A 26,874-nucleotide genomic window follows, 5' to 3' on the forward strand; every position below is an offset into this window, starting at 1 on the left:
GTGCCAAGTTCTTCGCACAAAACTCGTTGTGCAAAATTTGCCCGACTAAATTTAGAAACTATCAAGCAATAATACTTTGCCTGATAGACATTTCGACAACTCTTCCATCGAGCAAATTGCATTAACCAACTTTGCTCGATGAACTTTACATGGCCGACTAAAATATTTCATCGGCCAAAGTTTTAATTTAACAAAAAAATAATAACAAAATATTACATGGCCACTAATTGGAGACACAATTTAGGTAAATGATTTACAAACTCTTTTTATCTCATTGTAGTAATATCTCTGTTTTTCGAGCCACATAATTATATATGTCAACAGTGAATCAAAATACATAAACGAGTAAACAAGTCCAAATGACATAAAATAAGTGTGAAAATCAAATAAGCGATCAACTAATTCATAGTCTATATCTTCTCTCGTCCGCAATCACGAAGTTAGCTGAACACTCCACAAACACGATTAAAGGAATCGTCCAAAAAGCAAAACACGATTAAATGAATAAAATAAAAAATATCATAGCTCAAAACCGTGCAACAAAAAATAATATATTAAACTAAAGAATTCAACAATAAAATAAACCATTAGACTTTTGTTTGGGAAGTACAACCTGCACTAATGTTCATAGTTTAGGCGTTTAGTGAAGTAACTTTCCGTGACATCAATGTATATAATATGAGTTCTTTAACTTGAAGTCAATATCATATCAGAACATTTTTTTGGTCAAGAAGATGTAGAGCAACGCCTATATCTCTTCTCTATATAAAACGTGGAAAGTTGTCTTACCATTTCAGTATTACCTACTCATCAATTCTCTTACCTTATCAAATCTTGTCTGATTCCATACCAGTTTCCTTGGAGTGTATTAACAAACAGCTATGCAGATTATGCTTCAGTTTGGGCTTGACCCTCATGTTAGGGGATTGGTAAGCGACTTCTCGTAGTCTTCACGGTGCAGCAATGTATGGGAGGTACGAGCAATGGTTGGCTCATTATGGTCGTGTATATAACGATATTAACAAGAAGGAAAAGCGTTTCAAGATATTCAAGGAAAATGTGGCATTTATTGAATCATCCAATAGTGATGCAAACAAATCACACAAATTAAGCGTCAATCAATTTGCAGACCTTACGAATGAAGAGCTCAAATCCGCAAGAAACAGATTCAAGGGGCACGAATATTCCACAAGGACAAGTTCTTTTAAATATGAAAACGTTACAACAGCAGTGCCAGCTTCAATGGACTGGAGAAAAAAGGGAGCCGTAACCCCCAACAAGGACCAAGGCAGATGCGGTAATAATATAAGTGCCTGCTTAGTTCATTAATATCTTAGAAACACTATATGTTCTTTTTAATTTGGGAGTTTAGTTAATTGCTTAAGTTATTCTAACTACTTTTCACTGCAATTAAAATACAGGATGTTGTTGGGCTTTTTCGGCAGTAGCAGCTACAGAAGGAACTGCGCAGCTTACAACTGGTAAATTGATCTCTTTGTCTGAGCAAGAGCTGGTTGATTGTGATACCGGTGGTGAAGACAAAGGGTGTGAGGGTGGCTCGATGGATGATGCTTTTCAATTCATCCAACAAAATCATGGAATTAGTGCGGAAGGTAGTTACCCATACAATGGTACGGATGGGACATGCAACACCAAGGAGGAAGGCAACATTGCAGCCATGATAAGTGGCTTTGAAGATGTGCCTGCAAACAGTGAAAATGCCCTCCTCATCGCTGTTGCTCATCAACCTGTTTCTGTTGCTATTGATGCTAGCGGTTCTGACTTTCAATTCTATTCAAGTGGTGTCTTCACTGAAACTTGTGGAACAATCCTCGATCATGGCGTTACAGCTGTTGGTTATGGAGTGAGCGATGATGGGACTAAGAGCTGGTTTGGTATAGCTGTGCTTTAAAAAAAAACTGTTGTGAGAATAAGCGACTGTAGTATGAGAATTGCTTGGTAAACTTTTTTGTAAAAGTGCTTTTGGAAAGAAAAAAAAACAGTATGATAGTGTTTGGTAAACTTTTATGTAAAACAGCTGTGACTGTATGAAATGACCAAAAAGGGTATAATACTAGATGTGCTATTAATTTAATTTTCTTAACAAATAAAAGTGAATTATAATATAGTTTTTTAAAATAAAAATATTTATAAAATTTATCTTAAATATTAATTAAGGGGTGCTCGTTGGAGGGTTGGCGATGGTTTAAATATAAAGATTTGGGGGTGATAGTTGGTTACCAAGGGAGACTTTCTATAAAGTTCTAAGTGCTAGACCGGCCGGGGTACATCCTTCCATCACTGTGCATTCTTTAATGGTAGAAGATAACGGGATGCACTGGAATACAAACCTAATTCATACTTGGTTTATGGAGGAGGAAGCTAATTTGATTTTGAGTATCCCTCTGAGTTTATTTAATCCTACAAATTCTTTGATTTGGACTAAGGAGTCTAAGGGTGTATTTACGACTAAGAGTGCTTATTTTGTGGCTAGAACATGTCATGGTCTTGGGGGGGATGAACCGGTTGAGTCTGCGTTACATGAGGATACCAAATTTCTTTGGAAGGCGTTGTGGCGTGCAAAAGTACCGGGGAAGGTCAAAGTTTGTGTTTGGTGTGGGATTATGAATGCTTTGCCAACGAAAGTGAATTTGAAGACTAGACGGGTTCTTTCGGAGGTTATATGTGGGTTTTGTGATAAGGAGGCAGAGACAGTCGAACATGCCCTATTACAATGCCCACGCTTAGTTGCAATTTGGTTTAGTAGTCCATTGGAATTTGTTTATTTCAGAGAATAGAGGAGAGCTTTGGTGGTTGGTTGATTGATATGGCGAAAAAAATCAAAAAGGACAGCTTTGAGTTGCTTTTGGTGTTGGTGTGGAGCGTATGGAAGGCCCGTAACGAATTTATTTGGAAAGGTGTGGATGTTTCCCCAGTGGATGTGCACCTTAAAGCCCAATCTTGGTTGACGGAATTTAAGAAATGGAATGAGGTTCAATCACCTTCACCAACGGTTCGTGTTCACAAGTGGAAACATCCGGAGTTTGGATGGATAAAGTGTAACTTTGATGCGGCTTGGGAGGAGAATGGTTTGTATGGAGGTATAGGAATTGTGGTTCGAAAAGCTACAGGAGGTTTTATAGCTGCAATGGCTTCGCGGGAGACTGGTATCACTTCGGCTCTGCATACAGAGGCAGTTGCTGCACGCAGTGCAGCATTGTTTGCTCGGCATTGGCGTGAACAACTGGTGCAGGTGGAAGGCGATGCTTTAATGGTGGTTTTCGCTATACAGAGTGCGGGAACAGCTTTCTTGGGTCACTTTGGTCATCTGTTTGCTGATACCAGGCGCATCTTGCAAGAATTCAAGTAATGGAAGATTTCTTTCGACCCAAGGGAGACGAATAAAGTGGCTCATCGGCTAGCAAGGTGAAGTTTAACGGTTAATCATCCCATTTCTTGGTTTGAAGAACCCCCTGATATTATATCTGATTTATTATTGGAGGATAGTCTTTCTTGTTAATTTGGTGCGGGACACTCTTTTTTCCTTCGATCGGGTTGAAAGCCCCTGCAAGGTTTTTATGGAGGCCCATTGTTAGCACCCTATCCTTGAATTGTACGTTTTATCTTCATTTCAATGAATATCGTACTTGCTTCAAAAAAAAAATTAATTAGTATGACAAACTATTTCAATTGAAATATTTTAGACTGAATAGCTAGGATTCATTGGTACAATATTGTTAATGTACTTGAAAGTAGTCTAATTAGATGAATTCATCAAACTTGCCGCTATTCTATTTCTTAATGCTTCTATCTCATGGGATCCTTCAACTTGATAATTTTGGTATTCATCATCATCATCATCATCACTACTATCGCTCTCTTCACAATAGTCCCTGGGGTCATCAAAATGACGATCACGTTCAGAATACCTCCATATGTAGTTATGAAAAGCCATTGTAGCAATGACAATCTTCACTTGCTTATTGAATGGGTAATTAGGCATATCCCTTAAAATTGCCCATCTTTTCTTCCATACCCCAAAAGTTCGTTCAATGATGCTCCTAAGAGAAGAATGCATGTGGTTGAATACCCCTTTATGACCCGTTGGTTTGGGACCCCTACGAAAATCCAGGAGATGATATCTTTCACCTTTATATGGTCCCAAATAACCTCTCATTTGTGGGTACCCCGCATCTACCAAGTAATATTTTCCTGAAAATTGAAAATTTTGTTTTGTATTGTAATAATTATACAAAGCAAGTATGTAAATTGTTATAAATAAATATGAAGATTACCATTTGGAGGCTTTGAAAAGTTTAAATTTGGATTCCGTAGCACGGATAAAAAAACTCTTGTATCATGTGTAGTGCCTTCCCATCCGGCACAAGCAAATGTGAATTGCTTGTCAAAATTACATGCAGCCATAACATTTTGAGTCGGCATTCCTTTCCTACCAATGTATGGAACTTGATCCGGAGGTGGTATTGAAGCCTCAACATGTACTCCATCTATGGCACCAATACAATCCTAAAAATAATAACATAGAAGAAAACCGTCAACCTACACTTTTGGTTTGCAAACACTTATAGTTTACAAATAAGTTGGAAGACGAGTCAAACTTTACCTTAAAATAAGGCATGTATCTTGTATCTCTCCTTATTTCTTGGGGAATGCCACGAAACTCCAAATCCATCGGTTTGATAATATCTATTGTCATCTTACATACGATATCTAACATAACACCAAAATATCTAGTAACAGTCTCACTAGAATGTTGAAATCTCTCTTGCGCTAATCTATTTTTCACACCATGTCCCAACATATCAAAGAACATTCCTAATATTTCAATTGCATTCATTTTCCTTGAACCTTTCAATCCATAATTAGTTTGCAAGTCATTGGATAATCTATAAAAGACATCTTTGTTCATCCTAAACATTCTATAGCATCGCACATCATTTCCTCGTAGTACTTCCATCAACCAAATATTACCTGTTTGGGAAGAATTCATACACGGAGTTTTGTGGACATATTTTAAATAATATGTTTCAACAGCTCTCGCTATAGCGCATATAATTACACCATCCTTCAAATCCTGAACATCATCATCAGAGGTATTCATATTGAATGTACACCTGTAACCTAACACATAATTCAACATTCCACAAGTCATAATCCAACAATCACTAAAGAAGTTGTTGATTCACAAAACCGGAGGGGTCTTGGAATAACATAAATTCGACCATGAATCTGCAAGAAAGTAAAGAACACAAGATGTATCGTGGTTCACCCCAATGTTTGGGCTACGTCCACACTGATGTTGATATTGTTTCACCCTGAATGGTGAATATACAAAAAGGCTAGAGGCAGTGTGCTCTCTAGCCTATTTTCTGTGTGCTCTCTTCCCATGGCCTAAAACTTGGCCTCCCTCAATGAAGAGAGTGAAGAGTCCTTTTATAGAATAAGGGCTCCTCACTTATTACATATTTGCCCCTTCATCTATTACATAATTACATTTGAGTCCCTCGAGTATTTATACGAGGTCTAAATACAGAGGCCCTAAATATGGTACAAACAGTAAGACCCCTCTGGTTTTGTGCATCAACATTTGACGCTGTCTATGGGAAACGACAAGAAAAGCTGTGTCGGTTCTCTTTTATTTTTTTCATCTCACCACTGTGAATCTGCAAAAACCTAAGAGCCCAAAGCCTCAGTGCCCGTCCTTTGTTCCTCCACCACATCAAGATAACTCCCAAACTCCACCATCTCTCTACTCTCCAGAGAGAGAAACAATACACACAGAGGAGAGGGAGAGAGAGAAAGAGAGAGAGAGAGAGAGAGAGAGAGAGATCGAAAGCTCCAAAGTTGAGATCAAAATTCAAATCAAAGTTTGTTAATGTTATTTTTCCAACCCAGAAAACCCGACAAGAAGAAGTCAATTTATAGCTGCTAAAACACTGTAATTTTTTGAGCAAATCGAGCTGACCAGGACCAAAAATGGGATGCTGCTATTCGAGGGTAGAACGGGAAGAAATGGTGTCTAGATGTAAATCGAGAAAGCGGTACATGAAGCAGCTGTTGAAAGCACGGTAAGCTTGGTCGGTTGCTCACACCATGTACCTTCGCTCTCTCCGCAGCACGAGCTCTGCTCTGCTTCAGTTTTCGAATGCTGAAATTACCCTTCATCATCACCACCACCACCTCAACAACTACAACCACCACCACAACTACAATCACCGCCACCATAACAACTACCAATCCCAGCAAACCCCGCCAACCCCATAACCACCTCCGCCATCACCTCCACTCAGCTCAAGCTCCGATTCGTGGACGACTTCCACCACCTTCAACAACTCGCACACCTCCGCTGCCACCGCCACCTTCGTCCACGTGGGATTTCTGGGACCCATTTGCGGCTTCCTCTTCAAGGCCAGTGATGGAAGAATAGTGGGAAACTATGACTATCGCTTCGAAGGCAGTGATCACCGTCACTGCGGCGAGCACGGTGGAACTGTCGTCGGTGGTGAGCGGATTTTCAAAAGAGAGCGGGATGACGACAAGTAAGCTGGCGATGGTGGTTGTAGACATCGAAATTTCGGTAAATAAATGTTGACCGATAAATCAAAGTTTCAACACTCATGTATTACATAAATTTTACACGTAGCGTGTGTCTAAACAAAAAATCGAAATAAATTGGAAAAGTCATCAAACAGGACACGTGTCAACACCTGGCAGAAACGACTTATTTCATCTGGAATATTATATTCAAAATTAGGCCTTGGAAATTTCTATAAATAGAAGGCTAATTCATTCATTTAAGGGGAGGAATTCATATTACACCTTGAAGCTCTGAAGCTCTGAAACTCCAAAGTTCTCAAGCAATTCCCGAAAGATCAAGAAAGCCATTTTCGATCAACAATCATCCACCTTCAAGATCAAGCCCCGACGGCCCTTGAAGAAAGTGTTCTTCGTTCTTCGTTCTTCGTTCATCATTCTTCCAAGATCAAGCCCCGACGGCCCCTTGGATCAACAATCATCCTCCTTCAAGATCAAGCCCCGACGGCCCCTTGGATAAACAATCATCCACCTTCAAGATCAAGCCCCGACGGCCCCGTGAAGAACTTCCACCAAATTCAAGATCAAGCCCCGACGGCCCTTGAAGAAAGTGTTCTTCGTTCTTCGTTCATCGGTCTTCTAAGATTAAGCCCCGACGGCCCCTTGGATCAACAACATCAACAAATCCACACATCACTGTTCTTCAAAGATCAAGCCCAAAAGCCCATTTGAAGATCCGCTCAAATCCACCTTCAAAGATCAAGCCCACGGCCCCTTGAAGAAACATTCCAACAGTTCATCCAAAATCAAGCCTCAACGACCCTTGGATCAACGAAACATCCACAAATCAGTACCTTACGGAGATCGAATAAGAGGATCAAAAGATAGAGAGATTGTAACCCAAAATTTTCAAATACTAATATTTGTTTGTGCACGTTGTTCTTGTCTCTTTCGTTTCAGGAATTTTCCGTGTTTACAAATTGGCACGCCCGGTGGGACCATCTCTACCTCTCATCTCTTTCTCCGTTCAAGGAATCCAAACACACCTCAAAGTCAACGGCATCAAGCAAGGGACAAGCCGTTCTCGTAACCACTGAGGGAAGGATCTTAAGCACTTTTGCCGCAAACGGACAATCCATTGGCACCACAACCGCTCCTCAACATGCCACTTCAAAGTTGGTGTCGCTAAAAGAGCAAGGGGAGCATCAAATGTGTGAGTCTGTCATCAACTTGACCTCGCTGGGGGCACCGAAGCATGCTGCTGAGGCACACAAGATGACATCCCAAAACAGCCAACGACGTTCTTCGTCAGCATCTTGGATGTCTAAAGGAAAGTCACGTCTATTGGTTGCACATGTCATGACCATCGGCATTACCTCCATCGAAGAACAACTGGCTCAAATGAATGAAGCGATCGCAAAGCTAACACGGATTGTTGAAGAAAAAGACTTGTAAATCGCTGCACTCGTCAGTCGACTGGAGCCACAGGACGACGAGAACCCCGACCCAGAGAATGATCCACTAAAGAGAAGAGATGACAAAGAAGATGAGCCTCCGGTGGAGAATATCGATGTGAAGCCGGAGCCAGACCAAGCAGCGGCACTCATGGGATCTCTTTCTATCCAGCAACTGCAGGAAATGATCGCCAACACCGTCAAGGCACAGTACGAAGGGAGCTCAAATACCTCCGGGTTATACTCGAAGCCGTATTCAAATAAGATTGATGCCCTAAAGATACCGAGGGGATATCAACCACCAAAGTTCATGCAGTTTGATGGAAAAGGAAACCCAAAGCAGCACGTTGCACATTTCGTCGAAACTTGCAACAACGCGGGGACGGAAGGAGATTACCTCGCCAAGCAGTTTGTGCGCTCACTGAAAGGAAACGCCTTTGAATGGTACACGGACCTAGAGCCTGAGTCTATCAACAACTGGGAGCAATTGGAGCGGGAATTCCTCAACCGCTTCTACAGCACCCGCCGCACTGTGAGCATCCTAGAACTGACGAGCACAAAACAGTGGAAGGACGAGCCAGTCATTGACTACATCAACAGATGGCGCACTCTAAGCCTCGACTGTAAAGACAGGCTCTCGGAAACCTCTTCAATCGAGATGTGCATCCAAGGCATGCAATGGGGTTTGCAATACATCCTTCAAGGCATCAAGCCATGGACCTTCGAAGAGCTAGCCACCCGCGCCCATGACATGGAGTTGAGCATCGCCCATCACGGAAAGAAGGAACCGATCGCCGACTACAAGAACGACAAAGTTCTTGAGACAAAGGTAGAGAAGGCTGCATGGAAACCCACCAAGGAAGCGATGACGGTCAATACATCTCCCGTCAAAATCTCCACAAGAGGCAAGGCAATTCAAACCGAAGCTTTTCGTGATCAAGAGATGCGTAGACGCACTTTGAAAGAGCTTGAAGAGAAGACTTATCCATTCCCCAACTCTGATGTGGTTGCCATGCTGGATGACCTGTTGGACAAGAAGGTGATCGATTTGCCTGAGTGCAGACGGCCGGAAGAGATGAATCGTACCGACAATCCAAGGTACTGTAAATTCCACCGCTTCATCAGTCACCTGACAGAAAAGTGCTTCATGCTGAAAGATCTCATCATGAAACTGGCTCAGAAAGGAATCATCGAGCTAGATCTTGATGATGTGGTGAAGTCAAACTATACCACCATCACTTTTGGCTCTTCCAACTCAAGGTTTTTACCTCAACCGCTGGGGGCATCCTCCAAGACAAGCAAAGTTGAAAGATGGACTCAAGTCACTCCTAAGAAATTACCCAAGAAGCATACGTCTCCTCCACAAGTTCGCCAATCGGAAAGGGGGCAAAGCAGCTCTTGTCAACCTTCAAAGCAATGTGAACGTGTTGAAGATGATGAAATTACGACACAAAGATCGTCCATTGCCATCATAATGCGCGATTTCTTTCCCGAAGACTTCTTCAATCATTCGGTTAAGGCCCCTTGCTATGAAGATTGTGAGGAACGCCTCTCCAAAATTGCTTGACAAAATTCACAAATTCTCCCCGCCCGCACGAGTCTAAACTGCATGGCACAAAGCTCCTTGTCTGCAAGAGCCTAAACTGCAAGACACAAAGCTCCTTGTCTGCAAGAGCCTAAACTGCAAGACACAAAGCTCCTTGTCCGCACGAGCCTAAAATGTAGGACACGAGGCTCCTCGCCTGCACAAGCCTAAACTGCATGGCACAACACTCCTGGCCCGCAAGAGCATAAACTGTGTACGGCGAAATCATCATCAAAATCATTGTTAAATTCATCGCCCATTTGAACTACGTTATGACTTGATCTCTTCTTTGGAGGGGTACGTAGGCAGCTCGAATGTTCAATTTTCGAGTTCAGTCACATAAAAAAAAAAAAAAGGTTTAATTAAAGTTCATTTTTATTACAAATTTATTTTGTTTAAAAAAAAATATATATATATATATATATATATTGCAATTTTCTTTGTACAGTTTCTTTAAAAAAAAACAGATACAATTTCTTCAAAAGAAAAAAGGAAATAAGGAAATATATACATATATATATATGTGTGTGTGTGTGTGTAGGCCCAGTAGTAACAAAAGGCACCAGCCCAGGTTCGGTTCTCTCTCGGTCCGTACACCCCTCAAGCCCAACATCGTCGAGCTCCACGAGGTCATGGCGAGTAAGTCCAAGATCTACTTCGCCAATGTTTTTTTGCTTCATTCTCTAAAACACTGCAAGCAGCCTCCAATGCAACAAACTCAAAAGGCAGAACCTTCAAACCATCACGATTCTCCTCCAGACCTTGCTTCTCTGTTGCCTCACCTTCCCCGTTTCCACCAGCAGCTCTTCTCACTTGTGCATCTACCTCTGCTTCTTCCATTTCATACCAATTCGATTCATTGGCATTGCCCTCATTCTCCTGGATTTTCGCGGGTTTGGTGGTGGCTTGGTGGTGGCGCAAAAGCCGCCGCTGAAGCTCCTCAATAAATGGAGTGACAAACGGGTCTTGGGAATTGAGCAGCAGGACCTCATGGGCGGTGATGATGGCCTTGATGTGCTCCAAAGTTGATCACGATAGCTCGCTCTCGACCCAACACCGTAGACGGGTACGAAAGAAGCGGATCCAGGATCCGAAGGTCCCGAGCGGGTAGACCGGTCCGCCGCATGATGGCGTGCTTGCCAGCCTCGACAACTTGCGCTTGCCCGCTGGAGTCCAGAAGAAGCCATGGCCTCACGCCAAGCCCCTTCTTCCGCAGCCCGCCGGCCACCGACATGCCGAGGCCGAGCATTGTGGGTCGGGTCGGGTCATCGAAAAAAAAAAAAAAAACGATGGAGCCAAGGCGGATCTCTGGTCCTGCGGCGTCATCCTCTACGTGTTTCTCGTCGGGTTTTTGCCGTTTCAAGACGACAATCTCATGGCCATGTACTGGAAGATTTACAGAGGAGATTTCAAATGCCCACCGTGGTTCTCATCTGAGGCCCGGAGACTTGTGACGAAGCTCCTCGATCCGAACCCGAGTACCCGAATCACCATTTCCAAAGGTCATGGACTCCTCCTGGTTCAAGAAATCGATTACCAAAGTCGTATTGACGAAACAAGAGCAGGAGTTCGACCGAGCCAGCGACGGCGAGTTCGCGCTGCTTCGCCCCTGGAATGCCTCCTCAAAACTCTCCGCAACTCCACCTGCTACGCATGGTGTGCACACCCATGTTTAACAATCCTGTCCCGCCATCTTCTGCGGCGCAGCCTGCAACAAGTTCTTGTTCTCTAACGAGAACAAGCTCGTCGCTGCATGGTGGCCCAGCTCCGTCAACAAGGTCTTCCCTTCTTCTATGGAGACTTCCGCCAAGAAGGAGGCCAAGAAGATGAGAAAGATGCTTCCCAACTTCATGAAGCCCGAAGCTCTCCAGCGATACATCAGCATCATGGACACCGTCGCCCAACGCCACTTCGCCGACGGCTGGGAAAACAAGAAGGAAGTTGAAGTTTTCCCCTACCAAGAACTACACCTTTTGGCTTGCTGCATGGTTGTTTGTGAGCCTGGACAACTCGGACGACGTGTCGGACAAATGGGACACCGCTCTTCTCAAAATCAAGTTAAACTCCAGTTCGGATTCTCCGGGAAGGTACGGTTCTGCATACCCAACTTCTTCCTTTGTCACAGTCAAGTCCACTACGTCGGTCAACGCCGTCATCATCGAATCGCATCCCCCTGAGCTACGACTTTAGCATGGACTCGGCCAAGGTCTTTCTTGCGTGTGTGCACAGCAAAGAGAAAGTAACCCCCCCTGCTTCATCTGCTCCAGTGTCTTCCTCTTTATTTGCTAGACCACCGACTGCAGTACACCGCCTTCTGGATCATCTTCCCCGCTCTCCGCCGTTGAGAAACTCCTCCATTGAAGAAGCAGCAGCCATGCCGTTGCAGGAGTACGTGGACAAGACGCGGGTCCGATAGAACTACCGGAATCTCCAGCACTCCACACCTCCGGCTCCCTTTCTCCTTCCATCTCCGTTGATGCTCTCTGCAAGCCCTCTATCCCTATATATATATATATATATATATATATATATATATATATATAAATTAAAATTAAAAAAAAAAAAAAAGTTTCCAAGTGGTTGCCAGCACCGAAGGCAAAGAAAAAAATAGATTAGAATTTTTTAAGGGGTATAATACTTTGTGTGCGTGTTTATATGTGTGTGTATATAAAAATATATGTATATATATGTATGTGGTGCATCCAGCACGAAAGAAAAAAAATAATAATTAAAAAAAAAAGAAAAAAAAAGAGAGTGGTGGATCAGCACCACGTGAAAAAAAAGAAGAAAGAAGGAATTAAAAAATAAAAAAATAAAGGGCTTCATGGTGCATCTGGCACCATGTGCAGAAAAAAGAAAAAAATATATATATATATATATGTGTGTGTGTGTATATATATATATATATATATATATATATAAAGAAGTAAGTGGATCCTTGGTGGCTAGCACCATGCAAAAAAAAGGGGAAAAGGTTTTGGAATGGTGGATCAGTCCATGTGAAAAATTAATATGTATGTATGTGTGTGTGCATAATATATGTATGTTTACAGCAAAAACAAAAACAAAAAAACAAAAAACAAAACAAATGCATCGAGAGAAATAAAGTCTGTTTTTATTTTTTTTGGAAATTTTACATAAATTTGCATTATACATACTTAAAAAAAAAAAATCAAATCAATTTACAAGAGGGGATCTTCAAGGACAATCAGGTGCAGCCTCACCACTCGGCAGAGCTCCAGAAATGAGAGGTGCCGGAGGTTGACTGTTTGAAGTCACACCACTCGGCGGAACTCCAGGAAGAAGAGGAGCCAAAGGTTGATCATTTGGAGCTTCATTACGCGGTACAGCCCCAGAAGACGAAGGCAAATGCTGCTGGAACAAACCCACAAACCTCTGATGATCAAGTAAAATCTGACCATCAGATTCCTGCATCTGGTTAATCTTCCTCTTCATGTTTGTCGCATAGCTATGTGCGAGCTTATGCAACTGTTTATTCTCTTGCTTAAGCCCTCTAATCTCCTGTTTGAGACTTATCACTTCAGTTGCCAATGATTCAACTTGACGGGTTCGAGCAAATCGGCGTTGGGCCATATTAGACACAGAACCTGCACACTGCACACTGAGAGCCAGAGAATCCTTAACAGCCAACTCATCAGACCGTTTGGAAAGTAGTCTGTTATCTCTGGGAGTGACAAGGTTTCGGGCCACCACCGCAGCAGTCATATCATTCTTCACCACCGAATCCCCAACAGTAAGAGGACCAGTAGGGGATATGAAGGATGGGCGCCATATGTTGTCTGGGGAAGGCGGGACTGCCTCTTCACCAAGATTTAAGTCAAAACGACGATCGGAGGGTCCAGATATTTTCAAAGGTGTTAAAGAAAGAAGAGGTCGAACAAATCAAGATCTTAGAAGTGCAAGAAGGGAGTTTTCTACAAGCAAAAAATTCAAATGTGCTTTGAAACGAACTGCGTGCCTCTATAAAAATCAACACTCGACGGGAGTTCAGGGATTGAAGAAGCGAGCTCAGAATTTGAAGAGGCCAATTCAAAAATCGAAGAGGCAAGCTTAGAAATCGAAAAAGCATCTTGCTTTTCCAGACGCGTTAGCACCCGTCACGCGCAAACTCAGCTTTGCGGAAATCACGGGCAATTTGTTAAAGCGCCAATCCCAGATATTGAAGAGGCGCCAGTCTTTTTCAACCTCGTCAGCACCCGTCACGCGCAAACTCCGCTTTGCGGAAATCACGGGCAATTTATCAAAGCGGCGATCCCAGATATCGAAGAGGCGCCAGTCTTTTTCAGCCTCGTCAACACCTGTCACATGCACACTCAGCTTGGCAGAAATTACGAACAATTTGTCGAAGATTTCTGATAAAGAAGAAAGCACGTGAAGCCATACTGATCAATCACGCATTGGTTGCCGACACGAGTAAAAGAATAGTACCTCTACAGGTACTAAAGAATTTCCTATAACTGTCCACCTTCACCCTCCATAGCAAGGCAGACATACATAACCTTTCTTCATCTCCGAGAACCTTTCTTCATCTCCGAGAATGCCTTCCCAACGAAGCCTCTCGAGTTACTCAGTGTTTCTTATTCCTTGGGGTACCTCTGCAAACAAATGACACCAAAGCAAAAGTATCTCATATCACCAGGGTAGAAAGCAAGAGTATCTCATATCATGCGTTCTCCCTGTCCTTTCCTTTGTCCTTGTTCTTACCTACAAAGACAAGGATAAAGAAAACAATATGCCGGAACCTCCACTCAAACTTGGATGCCACATTTGCCTGGAGAACAGATAAGGCAAGTGAAAATGATACCTTGCAGCATGTGGAGACAACGTGCAGAAGAAACAAGCAGAGAAGAATGCAGTCTTCACAGTCAGCTCAGCAGAAGGAGTCCGAGCTGAGGAACTCAAGAAGCTGCCACATCTGCCTAAAGAAACAAGCAGAGAAGAATGCAGCATGCACAGTCAGCTCAGCAGAAGGAGTCTGAGCTGAAGAACTCGAGAAGATGCTACATTTTGCCAGAAGAATAGATAAGACAAGGGAAAATGATACATTGAAGCATGTGGAGATAAGCACAACAAAGCACGTGTCGATTCATCCGTTACTTCTTCAAAATCAAAAGTATCTCATATCATCAGGTTTGCAATCACTCTGGGTGGAGGACTCGTTTTGACCCTCAAATTCTTGGGTCGACTTGCTAGGCGTTGTGGGCTGCATGTGCCGTTTCACCACCCTTGGATCAAATCCTTAAAGATCAAGTCACCAACTGGAAGAAGAACCCATCAATCTTGAAGATCATACCGTTGACCAAACTGCTCAGGTGTGAATTAAAAGATTGAACAAAGCAACAAGCCGTCACCTTCACCTCGTGCCTGCTTGCCATGTGTTCGAGTCAACCTTCAAGAATCAAGCCTCAACGGCCCTTGAAGAAGTTTCCGGCCAAATTCAAGATCAAGCATCGACGGCCCTTGAGCAAATCACAAGTCCGATTCAAGATCAAGCGTCCACCATATTTGAATCAAATCCAGTTCAAGAATAAGCTGTGGAAAATCAACAATTGGAGGAATCCAGAAAATCCTCCAACCCAGTTCAAGATCAAAGCTGTGGAAAGTCAACAAGCGCAACAAAATATGTGCCGATTCATCCACTACCAAAGCCAAAGATCATCTACCACATGAAGCTCCTTGTGGTCCAATTTCAACCTTCAAGATCAAGCCTCGACGGCCCTTGAAGAAATCTCCAACCCAATTCAAGATCAAGCTTCAACGGCCCTTGAAGAAATCTCCAGCCCAATTCAAGATCAAGCCTCGACGGCCCTTGGATCGACATCTACATTAAGGGACTTCAAAACGCATCTCCTACACGTGACAAGCACATGTATACAACGCGCCTTCAAGTAGGGGCATTTGTAGACATCGAAATTTTGGTAAATAAATGTTGACCGATAAATCAAAGTTTCAACGCTCATGTGTTACATAAATTTTACACGTAGCGTGTGTCTAAACAAAAAATCGAAATAAATTGGAAAAGTCATCAAACAGGACACGTGTCAACACCTGGCAGAAACGACTTATTTCATCTGGAATATTATATTCAAAATTAGGCCTTGGAAATTTCTATAAATAGAAGGCTAATTCATTCATTTAAGGGGAGGAATTCATATTACACCTTGAAGCTCTGAAGCTCTGAAACTCCGAAGCTCTCAAGCAATTCCCGAAAGATCAAGAAAGCCCTTTTCGATCAACAATCATCCACCTTCAAGATCAAGCCCCGACGGCCCTTGAAGAAAGTGTTCTTCGTTCTTCGTTCTTCGTTCATCATTCTTCCAAGATCAAGCCCCGACAGCCCCTTGGATCAACAATCATCCTCCTTCAAGATCAAGCCCCGACGGCCCTTGAAGAAAGTGTTCTTCGTTCTTCATTCATCATTTTTCCAAGATCAAGCCCCGACGGCCCTTTGGATCAACAATCATCCACCTTCAAGATCAAGCCCCGACGGCCCTTGAAGAAAGTGTTCTTCGTTCTTCGTTCATCGTTCTTCTAAGATCAAGCCCCGATGGCCCCTTGGATCAACAACATCAACAAATCCACACATCACTGTTCTTCAAAGATCAAGCCCAAAAGCCCCTTTAAAGATCCGCTCAAATCCACCTTCAAAGATCAAGCCCACGGCCCCTTGAAGAAACATTCCAATAGTTCATCCAAAATCAAGCCTCAACGGCCCTTGGATCAACGAAACATCCACAAATCAATACCTTACGGAGATCGAATCAGAGGATCAAAAGATAGAGAGATTGTAACCCAAAATTTTCAAATACAAATATTTGTTTGTGCACGTTGTTCTTGTCTCTTTCGTTTCAGGAATTTTCCGTGTTCACAGTGGTATCGAGAAATGCCAAGGATTTGGTTGAGATTATAAAAGAGCTGGATGAGTATTTTCTCAAGGCTGCTGATGCCGTCAGAATGCTCTCTTTGCTCTTGGAAGTTCCCAGATTCTTTTCTTCTCAGACCAAAGAAGATCTCATGAACTCTTTTATGAGGTCCAGGGAAGAAACTACAACGCACTAGAGGGAGCCGAGCCGAAGGGCGAATAAAGGGCCGAAGTGGTGAGAAAGGTTGTAGAAAGTGCGGTGAAGGAAACGAGGCTAGTGGTAGTGGCCGATGGTGGGTTTGAATCAGGTGCATTAAGCACATGAGGGTTGATGATCTCCAAAGAAGTGGTTGTGGAGCTCATGAGTGATGACCTCCAAAGATGCTTTTTACAAATGGACAGTAGCGCAGAGACATAGATAGAGAGAGAGGTGTAGTGGAAAGAGAAAAGAAAAAGCAAAAGGATGTCTGGAAATGGAGTGGGAAACAAAAGGAAAAGCAGAAAGCAAAAGTAAAAAAAAAAAAAGGAAAAACAAGGAAAGAAGAATATCTCATCCTCATCTCTCCTGATCTGCCTCTGCAAAAATAAGGAAATGGCATTATTCCCTTGTCTGTCATCTGCCAAAAGAAAGAAAAATAAAGAGAAAGGAAAAGGTAAAGCATTCAGTAGGCGCAGTACGCACCTGGAAAAAGATCTGCAACAACCCAGTACGCACCAACGATCTGCAACTGTCGAAGCTTTTGTGTTGAAACCTTTGTTTTGAATGATGTGATTTACTTTTCTTATCTTTTGGAGACATTTGTATAACCCCAACAGAGGGTAATCATAAATAAAGAAAGAAGGTAGCATGCCAAAAAAAAAAAAAGACAGCAAGCCCAATATAATGGGCTGGAATGTTATGTGGAGGGCGAAAGCCCATATGCCTAAAAGAGCCAGGCCCTATGGCTTCGAACTCCAACCTCCATCCCTCCACTTAAAGTTGACCCTCTATTATCACCAACCAGGTGATCAAAAGTACGTCCAATACCCAAAAATTATTTGGCAGTCTGCCGCTATTATCACCAACCAGGTGATCAAAAGTACATCTAGTACTCCAAAAATATTCGGCAGCCTGCCGTTATTATCACCAACTAGGTGATCAAAAGTACGTCCAGTACTCCAAAAAATCATACATGAGCATCACTTATGTCAATCATACATAAACATTCATGAGCATCCATCTTCACACCATTCATGAGCATAACTCATGTCAACATCCATGAGCATCACTCATATCAATCAACATAAACATTCATAAGCATCACTCATGTCAATCAGATTCGAAAGCTTCATTTACAGAGTTCTAGCTTCAAAAGCTTCATTTATAAAGCTCCCGCTTCGAAAGCTTCATTTATAAAGCTCCAGCTTCGAAAGCTTCATTTACAGAGCTCTAACTTCAAAAGCTTCATTTACAAAAGCTTCAATTTTGAAAGCTTCATTTACAAAGCTCCGACTTCAAAGCTTCACCTACAAAGCTTCAGTGCATGGTATACAAAGACCGCCTTTGAACAACCGCCACTTCAGCCCATACATGGATTGAATTTGAAGTCTCCAGCCAAAAGACTCTCTTGACTGAAGACTTGGGGGACTACACTATGTACCATATATTGGGTTTCCGCAACTGGGCCTCATGAAAAATACTTGGGGAACTTAACCCATTATTCATGTATTGAGGAGTGAACCCTTATTTTATAAAAAAAAGACTCCCTCACCTTCATTAGAGAGCATCGCCACCAGCTGAGCAACCGCCTTGCCGCAAGCATCACTCCTAACCCATCACTTATGTATTGAGGAGCGAGCCCTTATTCTATAAAATGGACTCCCTCACCATCATTAGAGAGCATCGCCGCCTGTTGAGCAACCGCCTCGCCGCGAGCATCAACTCTAGCTCATCATTTATGTATTGAGGAGCGAGCCATTATTCTATAAAAGGGACTCCATCACCATCATTAGAGAGCTTCGCCGCCTGCTGAGCAACCACCTTGCCGCGAGCATCAACTCTAGCCCATTATTTATGTATTGAGGAGCGAGCCCTTATTCTATAAAAATGACTCCCCTACCTTCAACGCCACAAGCCAAGGCAACATAAGCTACAAGTTGAGCAGCCTCGCAACATGTGCTAATTCTAGTTTAGCATCATTTCACATTGAGCACCGCCTCATATCGAGTATCAGTTCTAGACGGCATCTAGTTACTTCGACCCACACACGGACTGAATTTCAAGTCTCTAGCCAAAAGACTCTCTTGACTGAAGACTTTGGGGATTACTGTTTGTACCATATTTAAGGCCTCCGTATTTAGACCTCGTATAAATACTCAGGGGACTCAAATGTAATTATGTAATAGATGAAGGGGCAAATATGTAATAAGTGAGAAGCTCTCATTAAGAGAGGCCGAGTTTTAGGCCATGGGAAGAAAGCACATAGAAAATAGGCTAGAGAGCACACTGTCTCTAGCCTTCTTGTATATTCACCATTCAGGGTGAAACAATATCAACATCAGTGTGGACGTAGCCCAAACATTGAGGTGAACGACGATACATCTTGTGTTCTTTACTTTCTTGCAGATTCACGGTCGAATTTACGTTGTTCCAAGACCCCTCCGGTTTTGTGCATCAATAGAAGTCATAATCCGACATTCATGAACAAGTCATAATCCAACATTTAACAAGAAATCATAATTCAACATTCAACATATAATCCAACATTCAATAAACATGTAGCAACATTCAATACATAATCTTAATGCAAACTACAAACCACATATATAGTCCTAATTCATAGTTTTAAGGTTTTAGCTCCTTATTTTTCTTTGTTGAACATATATTTCAACCAAGTTAGTTGGACTTTAGGATCTTTCATCATGCCAAACACCTCTTGCTTCTCCACACTACAAAATAAACATGTAGCAAACAACCATAACTCGCTAGGTGGCTTAAAACCAGGCAATTGTGCAACAGTCGCTAACGCTTCCGGAATACTATTGCCTATATGCAATTTGGACATCAATGAGTTTGCAGAACTCCTAGTTTCATAAACTTCAACAAGACGGTCAATTTGACCACAAAGTTTTGCAGCACCTCCAATTTTTTTCCCTTTCTTATCAACCTTCTTCTTTTGCAATTCTCCTTGGTTAGCCGCTCTTTTTTGTCCCTTCCTAGTAGTTTGCCTTAGATCCTGCATAGTCTCACTTTCTTCCTCATCATCTAAATCAATTTGTCCTATAGATTCATCTCTTGTCTCTGGTGGTAGTACCCTAGATGAAGGTGCCCAGGCATGTTCACCGGTAGCAACTGTGTTCGAGAACATCCTATCTAACTTGTCATCCGTCTCAGGACTAATTCCCTTTTTTCGCAACCTTCCATATTCTTTGTTTATCTACAAGTAAGAAAGAATATGGTTAATACATATTGCATGATATCATAATATTAAAAGATAAATACACAAACCTTACTTTTATTATTCCACCACTCCTCAGAGGCATCAACGGTACCCTTGCTTGAATTCCATCCTAGGCCATTTTCTTTACCAACTAGCTCTTTCCACAACTTCCACTCATTTTTAAGTGCATCCCACTTATTTTTTAATTGCTTTCTTTCATAATCATGCCCTGTCTCTACCTTGAAGTTAGCTCTAATATTTGCATATCCATTTTTGTCAAAGTGAGTGCCCGGACGATGTCCAGCCTCAACCTCCTTGATGCATACATCACAAAATATAGATATATTGTGAGCATTCCATGTAGCTGTAGGATTTGACGAAGATGCCCCCTTGTTTGCCATTGATACCAACTAGTTGGAGCTTCAATCTGTGCTTAAAGTTGCTTATATGTGAGTGTCATTTAAACCACAGTGCAGATATACAATACAAGTGAAAGGGTTGTATTATGTAAGGACTCAATTATATGAATTACACCAGATTAATTATATATTAGAGGGAAAACTAAAGGTGGTTATCAATTCAAATAAAATGCAGTTGTAACCTACACAAACTGACATCAACTGCATCTCTGATAGGGAGATGTAGTTGTAGCATATAAAGTCGATTTTGGTCTCTCTTCTCGGGTACTACTTGTTCTCATATCGAATACCAGTCCTATTGAGAGTATTGAGATACTATTTCTGAATCCAAGAGAAGAGAAGACAAGATCATGGCTTCACTGTCTTCCACACCGGATTAATTCTATATTTCTTATACTATCACAAACCCTAATCATGCACGTACTGCATTTAATATGGTCATGCATAGTTTTGATTATCGTTTTAAGCACTGTCATATTGGTATAGTTGTAATCAATCCTTATACATATACTTGTCTACACATCCTACAAAGCTTCCAATATCTCTCTCACACAAACACACAAACAAATTCAAATTCCCAATTTGCATCTCACGATCACCAAGTAGCAGAGAATAAAAGAAAAATTGATGTAACAATTGAACCAAAAATGAGAAATAGCAGCAGCCAGAAGCATGCTCAGGAATTCCATTCCACAAAGGCAAATTAAATCAGCAACAATACAAATTAAAGGGGAAGTAGAAGAAAAAAATGAACCTCCACGGAAGAACAATCACAAAGCTTAGGTGTACAAGTCTTCAGTCAAACCAAACATGGAACACTCCCTCCCTTTTCTGTCTCTTTCTTAATTAGGAACTCAATCTCACATATGAATCAGTACAAAAGACAATAAAAGGGCCAATACTAACATATTACAATGTAAAACTGAAAGCAAATAATCCGTCATAACTAATCGGCATGGAAAACCACTGCTGCATATTTCATGTGAAAAATACCAATGGCTACTCCATACCACCTGAATGAGAAACAGCAACCAAAGAACCTCCCCACACAAAATGAAAATGATGTACAAGTGAACTTCCTCACATCAATCATGAAAAGCACCAGAGAATGATATACTTTTTCTTTGTTACACCCATCCACATTGTAATTTCCACCAATTTGATATAATAACCAGGAAAAGACCCTGTTACATTTTTATTGCTAACAAAGATTGTTTGACTTTTGAAACACTCAAAATGATGATCACTGATCCAACCAAAGTCATAGTATTAAAAAAAGTTGTAAACCTGACTACAATGACAGGTGAAACCAGCACCAATGAGGAAGAAATAGTCACAACAACTCCGGTTCAAGGGCAAAGAGCAGATAAATACTAAATAGGTCAGGAATGCTGTCGTCTACTATAAAGTCTAGTGTGACCATAATGAACAAGAAAGTGTGACTACCAAGAGAAAACAAATTCGAGTCTTTTACAGCCTTGATAAATATCTTCATACCCAATTTCAAGGACTTCTTGTTATTAACTCATCACTTCCCACAATCAATGACTAATGGAGAAAGCAACTTCCGCACAATCTTCAAACAGTACCGTGCTAATCCTAGCTAGGCATATTCTCAAAAACTAAAATCGACTCTTTTATAATGACTCCATATAGACATCTAAAGGTCAAGCTTTTAATAATATCAAGAAACTTTTATGACTAGAAAATAACCACATTCTCTAGAATACTTTCGCTATACCTACGATAAGATCAGGTCACACTACTCCTGCAATTTACAGACAACACCAATTTTATACTCATCTTATGCAAAAGGTTTCTTATATCTTTGTTGGCCTAAAAAGACATAGAAAGGAAAGCACCAAATAATTTGAACACATAGCACTCTGCACATATAGCATACAACATACAACATACACATTCTCCCTAGCGCACAAATTTTCTTGTTTCCTCCACAAACCCTAATTTTTTCCCCAATTGTTTTCTCCATCCCCAGTTTTCTCGACATCCATACATTCATCCCTTTGCTCTTCCCACCCCTCTTTCACTCTCCCCATCCCCAAATTAAAAAATCCAAACAAATAAATAACAAAATTTTAGAGAAGAGAAGCTTACCAGAGGAAGGAGGGAAGGCGACGGCGATAGAATGAGGGAAGGCGACAGCTGGCGCTGAGACCGACGGAGAAAGAGGAAAATGAGGAGGATGAGAAGAGGTACAGCTGCAGGCAACAGAGGAGAAGAGGGTGAGTTCAGGAGGGCGTGCGAGAGAGAAGATGGAGTGAATGTTCTGTGATTTCAGGAGGGCGTGTGAGAGAGAAGGCAGAGAGAAATGATGGCAACATTGGCAATTTGAAAATTTCATTAAAAGAATTATTGTAGCTTTGTGTTTTGAGAAGAAACTGTTTTATGAAGTTGCTATTTGCAGCTTCAGGTTTTGGACTTTTTTTCACCCTAAACTTTGAAATAAAGCTGTTTTTCAAAGTTTACCAAACACCAAAACTACTACTAGCTTTTTTTCACCCCAGCTTTTTTTTAATCACCTCACTCCCAAACCTGACCTAAGTATTGGTTGGCGAAGAACTCATGGGGTATAGAATGGGGGTGAAGAAGGGTACATAAGAATGCAAAGAGATGTTGGTGCACCTGAAGAACTTTGCGGCATTGCTATGTCTGCATCTTATCCCACTGCATAATTTTATGGATAAATTTTACCCCCTCAGATTTGGGGTTGATTTCAATTTCTTACAACATCTTTAAAACATTTCCATTTCATACATTTGCTTATCATTTTATTTCAATTTCATACATCCGTTAGAAAATCCGTTAAGTAAACTATTAAGTGATGACGTGGCTGCCAAATTTGTGCCACATGACAAAAAAAAAATTTTATACATTTAAAAGATAATAATTTACCCTACCCTATTAAAATTAAAAAAAATAAAATAAAAAACCCTAAAACCCATATTCCCCAACCCACCTTCTCCCTCTCCTCCACACTGTTCACCTACCCCTCATCTTCAACCTCTTATTTCCTCCCTCCCTCCCACCAACACACTCTACAAATCCTTGCAATTCCTACACACCTTGAAACAAAACCGAGCAACTCCAAATCCCTCGCTGCAAAGCTCTCTCCTCTCTCTGCCGCCAACCCCAACCCTATCCCCGAACCAACCCAAAACCCATTATCTATCCTCACTCTATCTCATCTCACCGAATTCACATAGGCTCATCTGCCCTTCCCCTAATTTCAAACCCATACATGGACACAACCACCATTGTTGGTGCCTCCAGAGTCCATGAAGTGCACAACTGCACGTCTTTGTGTTTTCCGAATTAGCGGTAATGTGGTTCATCTTGGGAGTCTAAACCTTTTTGAGATCCCCGACTACCAATGGAGACTGGGTTTTTTTTGTGACGGAGGCTCAGATATTTGTCGCATTCACCCCTGATTCGCCTTTTTCCAACGAGGCTCATAGACCTAACGACGTGTAGTCATCCCTGGTGACGGAGATCTCATCCCCGACGACTAGATCTGAGTGATTTCGGTGAAATAGGTCTGGAAGATGAAGATGCACAACGAAAGAGAGAGGTTGTTGAAGAAGACGATGTGGAGAAGATGTGGGGTGGAGGGGTTGCGGGGGAGGTGAAGGTGGGGTGCGGGGTTGTGGGGGAGGTGGAGGTGGGGTGGGTTTTTTGGATGAGAGTAGAGGTGGGCAAATGGGTCCTAAACCCACAGGTTGTGGCGGGCTCATAAGGTTCGAGGCAGGTCCAAAATCTTCAAAGACAAAACGAGGCGGGGTGGGTCCAAATGTATGAGGACACGGGCTTTCGGCCCAAACTATCTAATGGAACAAGTCTGCAAATCTCAAATCATGCTTTATACCCAACCAAATTTCTCTCTTGTCCATCACAAACCCACCCACCCTCTCCCAAATCCACCTTCAAAATTTAATAACGATTTTTCCAACCAAATCTCTCTCTCTTGTCAGTCACAAACCCTTCCTTCTTCCAAATCCCAAATCCACCTACAAAATTTAATAAAGATTGAAGCTTTCACTCTCACAGACAGTGAGAATGGGCAATGAAAACCCACATGGAATTCTGATCAGGGGAAGCTTTTTATTTGTGGAATTTCATGGGTGACCTCATATGATAAGCTTAATGAGTACTTCAACTACGACGACGTTTTATAGAAGGTGGTCGTGAGGGATAAGGTCTTCGGCCGCCCTAGAGATTTTGGGTTTATGGTTTTTGTAAATCCTGCTATTCTCGATAGGGTTCTTCAGTATAAGAACACCATTGATGGTAGAACGGTGGGATTCAAATTCCCAATTTTTTATTTTTTTCGATGGTAGAATGGTTTGTGGTTTCAGAAACAAGGAGAAGATGGTTAAAGATTTGAAAAAATAACTCGATTCTCTCTAGAAGTTGGGCACTATAGAAATAGAGTTCACTGCGGAGAAGGAGTTCTCTACATAAGGACCTGTGGAGGACCCATAGAACCGGCCCGTTTCAAACTGGTCGGGTTAGGTCTGGTTCCACTTTTAAACTTTCTATTACCTAATCTGGCCCATCCCGTTTTATTTTCAAGCGGGTCCAGTCCAGTTCCTCTAATTTTGGGCCCGACCCGATCCGTGCCCAACCCTAGATGGGAGGAGAGGTGAAGAGAATGGAGGAGGAGAAGGTGGGTCGGGGGAAGTGGGTTTCAGGGTTTTTTTTTTTAATAATAAGGTAAATTATTATATTTTAAATGCATAAAAAAATTATTTGTTTACCACGTGGCACAAATTTGGCAGCCACGTCAACACAAATGTGGATCTCATATTTGCAATGTCATCACTTAACGGATTTTCTAACGGATATATGAAACTGAAATAAAATGATAAGTAAATGCATGAAATTGAAATGTTTTTAAAATGTTGTATGAGGTTGCAATCGACCCCAAAACTGAAAGGGGTTAAAATGTAATTTACCCTAATTTTATAGTATCAAATTAAATATTGGGTAAATTATATTTTACACCCTCAAGTTTGAATGCAATTGCAACCTTATACATTATCTTTAAAATATTACAATTTTATACACAGAGTTACCATTAGTTGCAATATCATACATCCGTTCAAACTTTTGTTAAGTAAATGGTTAAGTGATGATGTGGTAAATATGGGTCCCACTTTTTAATGATGTGGTTTCAAATTTGTGCCATGTGGATTAAAAAAAATTTAAAAAAAAAAATGATAGACAAGAATTATCACAACTTTAGCGGCTCGGTCATCCACTTAAGATTCCCAACTATTCCATTTTTTGATGTTAATAATGTATAGCGGCCGAATAGGACCATTTTCTTCCCAAGACCTTTTACCATTTTTTGATGTTAGTGATGGAATTTTCTTCCCGAGAACTATGGATTATACCGAGAATATTTGAAAGGATAAATGACTTGGCTTACAAGTCATTGGACTTTCAACGATTCTCGGAGCCCTAATGTATAAGAATTATGGAGTCTTAACTAGTGTTAAAAATATCGGTATCAGTGGGAATATCGATATGTAAATTTGTGAAAATATTGACGGATATATCGAATATTGACATTGGCTGCTTTCGATGGAAATAATGGAAATTTATAATGAAATTTTAGGGATTGTTTAGCATTGGTTTGGATGAAATATAAGAGTTTCTCCGATATTTGACAGATGTGTCAAAAATATTGATGATATATGTCGAATTTAGCATAAACTTAAGAGTTTCTCCGATATAAGGCCAATTTTAGACTCAACCCCCTCATATCTTTAATTCTATGATTTTTTGCATATATCCATAGAAATATCAACTCCGCCTATGTAAGTTTATCTTACATGGCCGGTCCCAAGCCCGGGTAAAGGAGGAGGGGGAGGGCGTCAGGTAGTCGACAACCGGCACTCCACAGTTACGTCGAATCCTTATGAAAATGAATTCAGAACGAAATCGCGCTAAAGCTAGGGCGTCACCCGTAAGTGGCACGCTGTGTGGCCCGAGCACAGTGATAAGTGAGCAAGGGTCGCTGTATCTCCATAGGCACCCGGATGCAGTGTTAAATGAGCAAGGGGGCCATAGAAACTTCTTTTCGAACGACTCCACTCAAAGTTGTTTGGGAGCATATGCACCTATCAACTTTACACAGGACACACAAAAGAAGTACTTTGATTCCATTAGACGAGGGAGGGTGAAGAAGCTAGGATAGAAAGGTAGAGTTCAGAAGAGTAGAATGCGTTTAGGAACGTGGAATATAGGAACCTTAACGGGAAAATCTATGGAAGTAGTGGACGTTATGGTGAGGAGAAGGATAAATATTATGTGCCTACAAGAAACTAAGTGGGTTGGTCTTAAGGCAAAGGATCTAGAAAACTCAGGGTTTAAACTTTGGTACTCGGGCACAAATAGAACGAGAAACGGTGTTGGCATCATCGTGGACAAGACCTTGACACAAGATGTTGTAGATGTCAAGAGGGTAGGAGATAGAATCATGGCAATCAAGATTGTGATAGGACAAGAACGTATCAATGTGATTAGTGCGTACGCA

The 26,874-nt window shown here is 41.6% G+C and overlaps 1 protein-coding gene across 1 annotated transcript; it reads left to right on the plus strand.

Annotated features, from left to right (window-relative positions):
- The first annotated feature begins 963 nt into the window (after positions 1–963).
- LOC103417321 (senescence-specific cysteine protease SAG39-like) lies at positions 964–22,920 on the plus strand. Its single transcript, XM_070804899.1, has 3 exons — positions 964–1,297; positions 1,422–1,903; positions 22,879–22,920. Exons 1-3 carry the CDS (start codon positions 964–966, stop codon positions 22,918–22,920), a joined length of 858 nt encoding a protein of 285 aa, XP_070661000.1.
- The last annotated feature ends 3,954 nt before the right edge of the window (positions 22,921–26,874 follow it).

Source organism: Malus domestica, chromosome 09 (assembly GCF_042453785.1).
Source record: "Malus domestica chromosome 09, GDT2T_hap1".
NCBI classification, from domain to species: Eukaryota; Viridiplantae; Streptophyta; class Magnoliopsida; order Rosales; family Rosaceae; genus Malus; species Malus domestica.

What these genes read in the sequence shown, in the direction of transcription:
- LOC103417321 (XM_070804899.1), top strand. Translation starts at nt 964, where the DNA reads ATGTATGGGAGGTACGAGCAATGGTTGGCTCATTATGGTCGTGTATAT. An exon ending in CAAGGACCAAGGCAGATGCG is followed by an intron (nt 1,298 to 1,421) that starts GTAATAATATAA and finishes ATTAAAATACAG; the next exon opens with GATGTTGTTGGGCTTTTTCG. An exon ending in AGAGCTGGTTTGGTATAGCT is followed by an intron (nt 1,904 to 22,878) that starts GTGCTTTAAAAA and finishes ACCTGACCTAAG; the next exon opens with TATTGGTTGGCGAAGAACTC.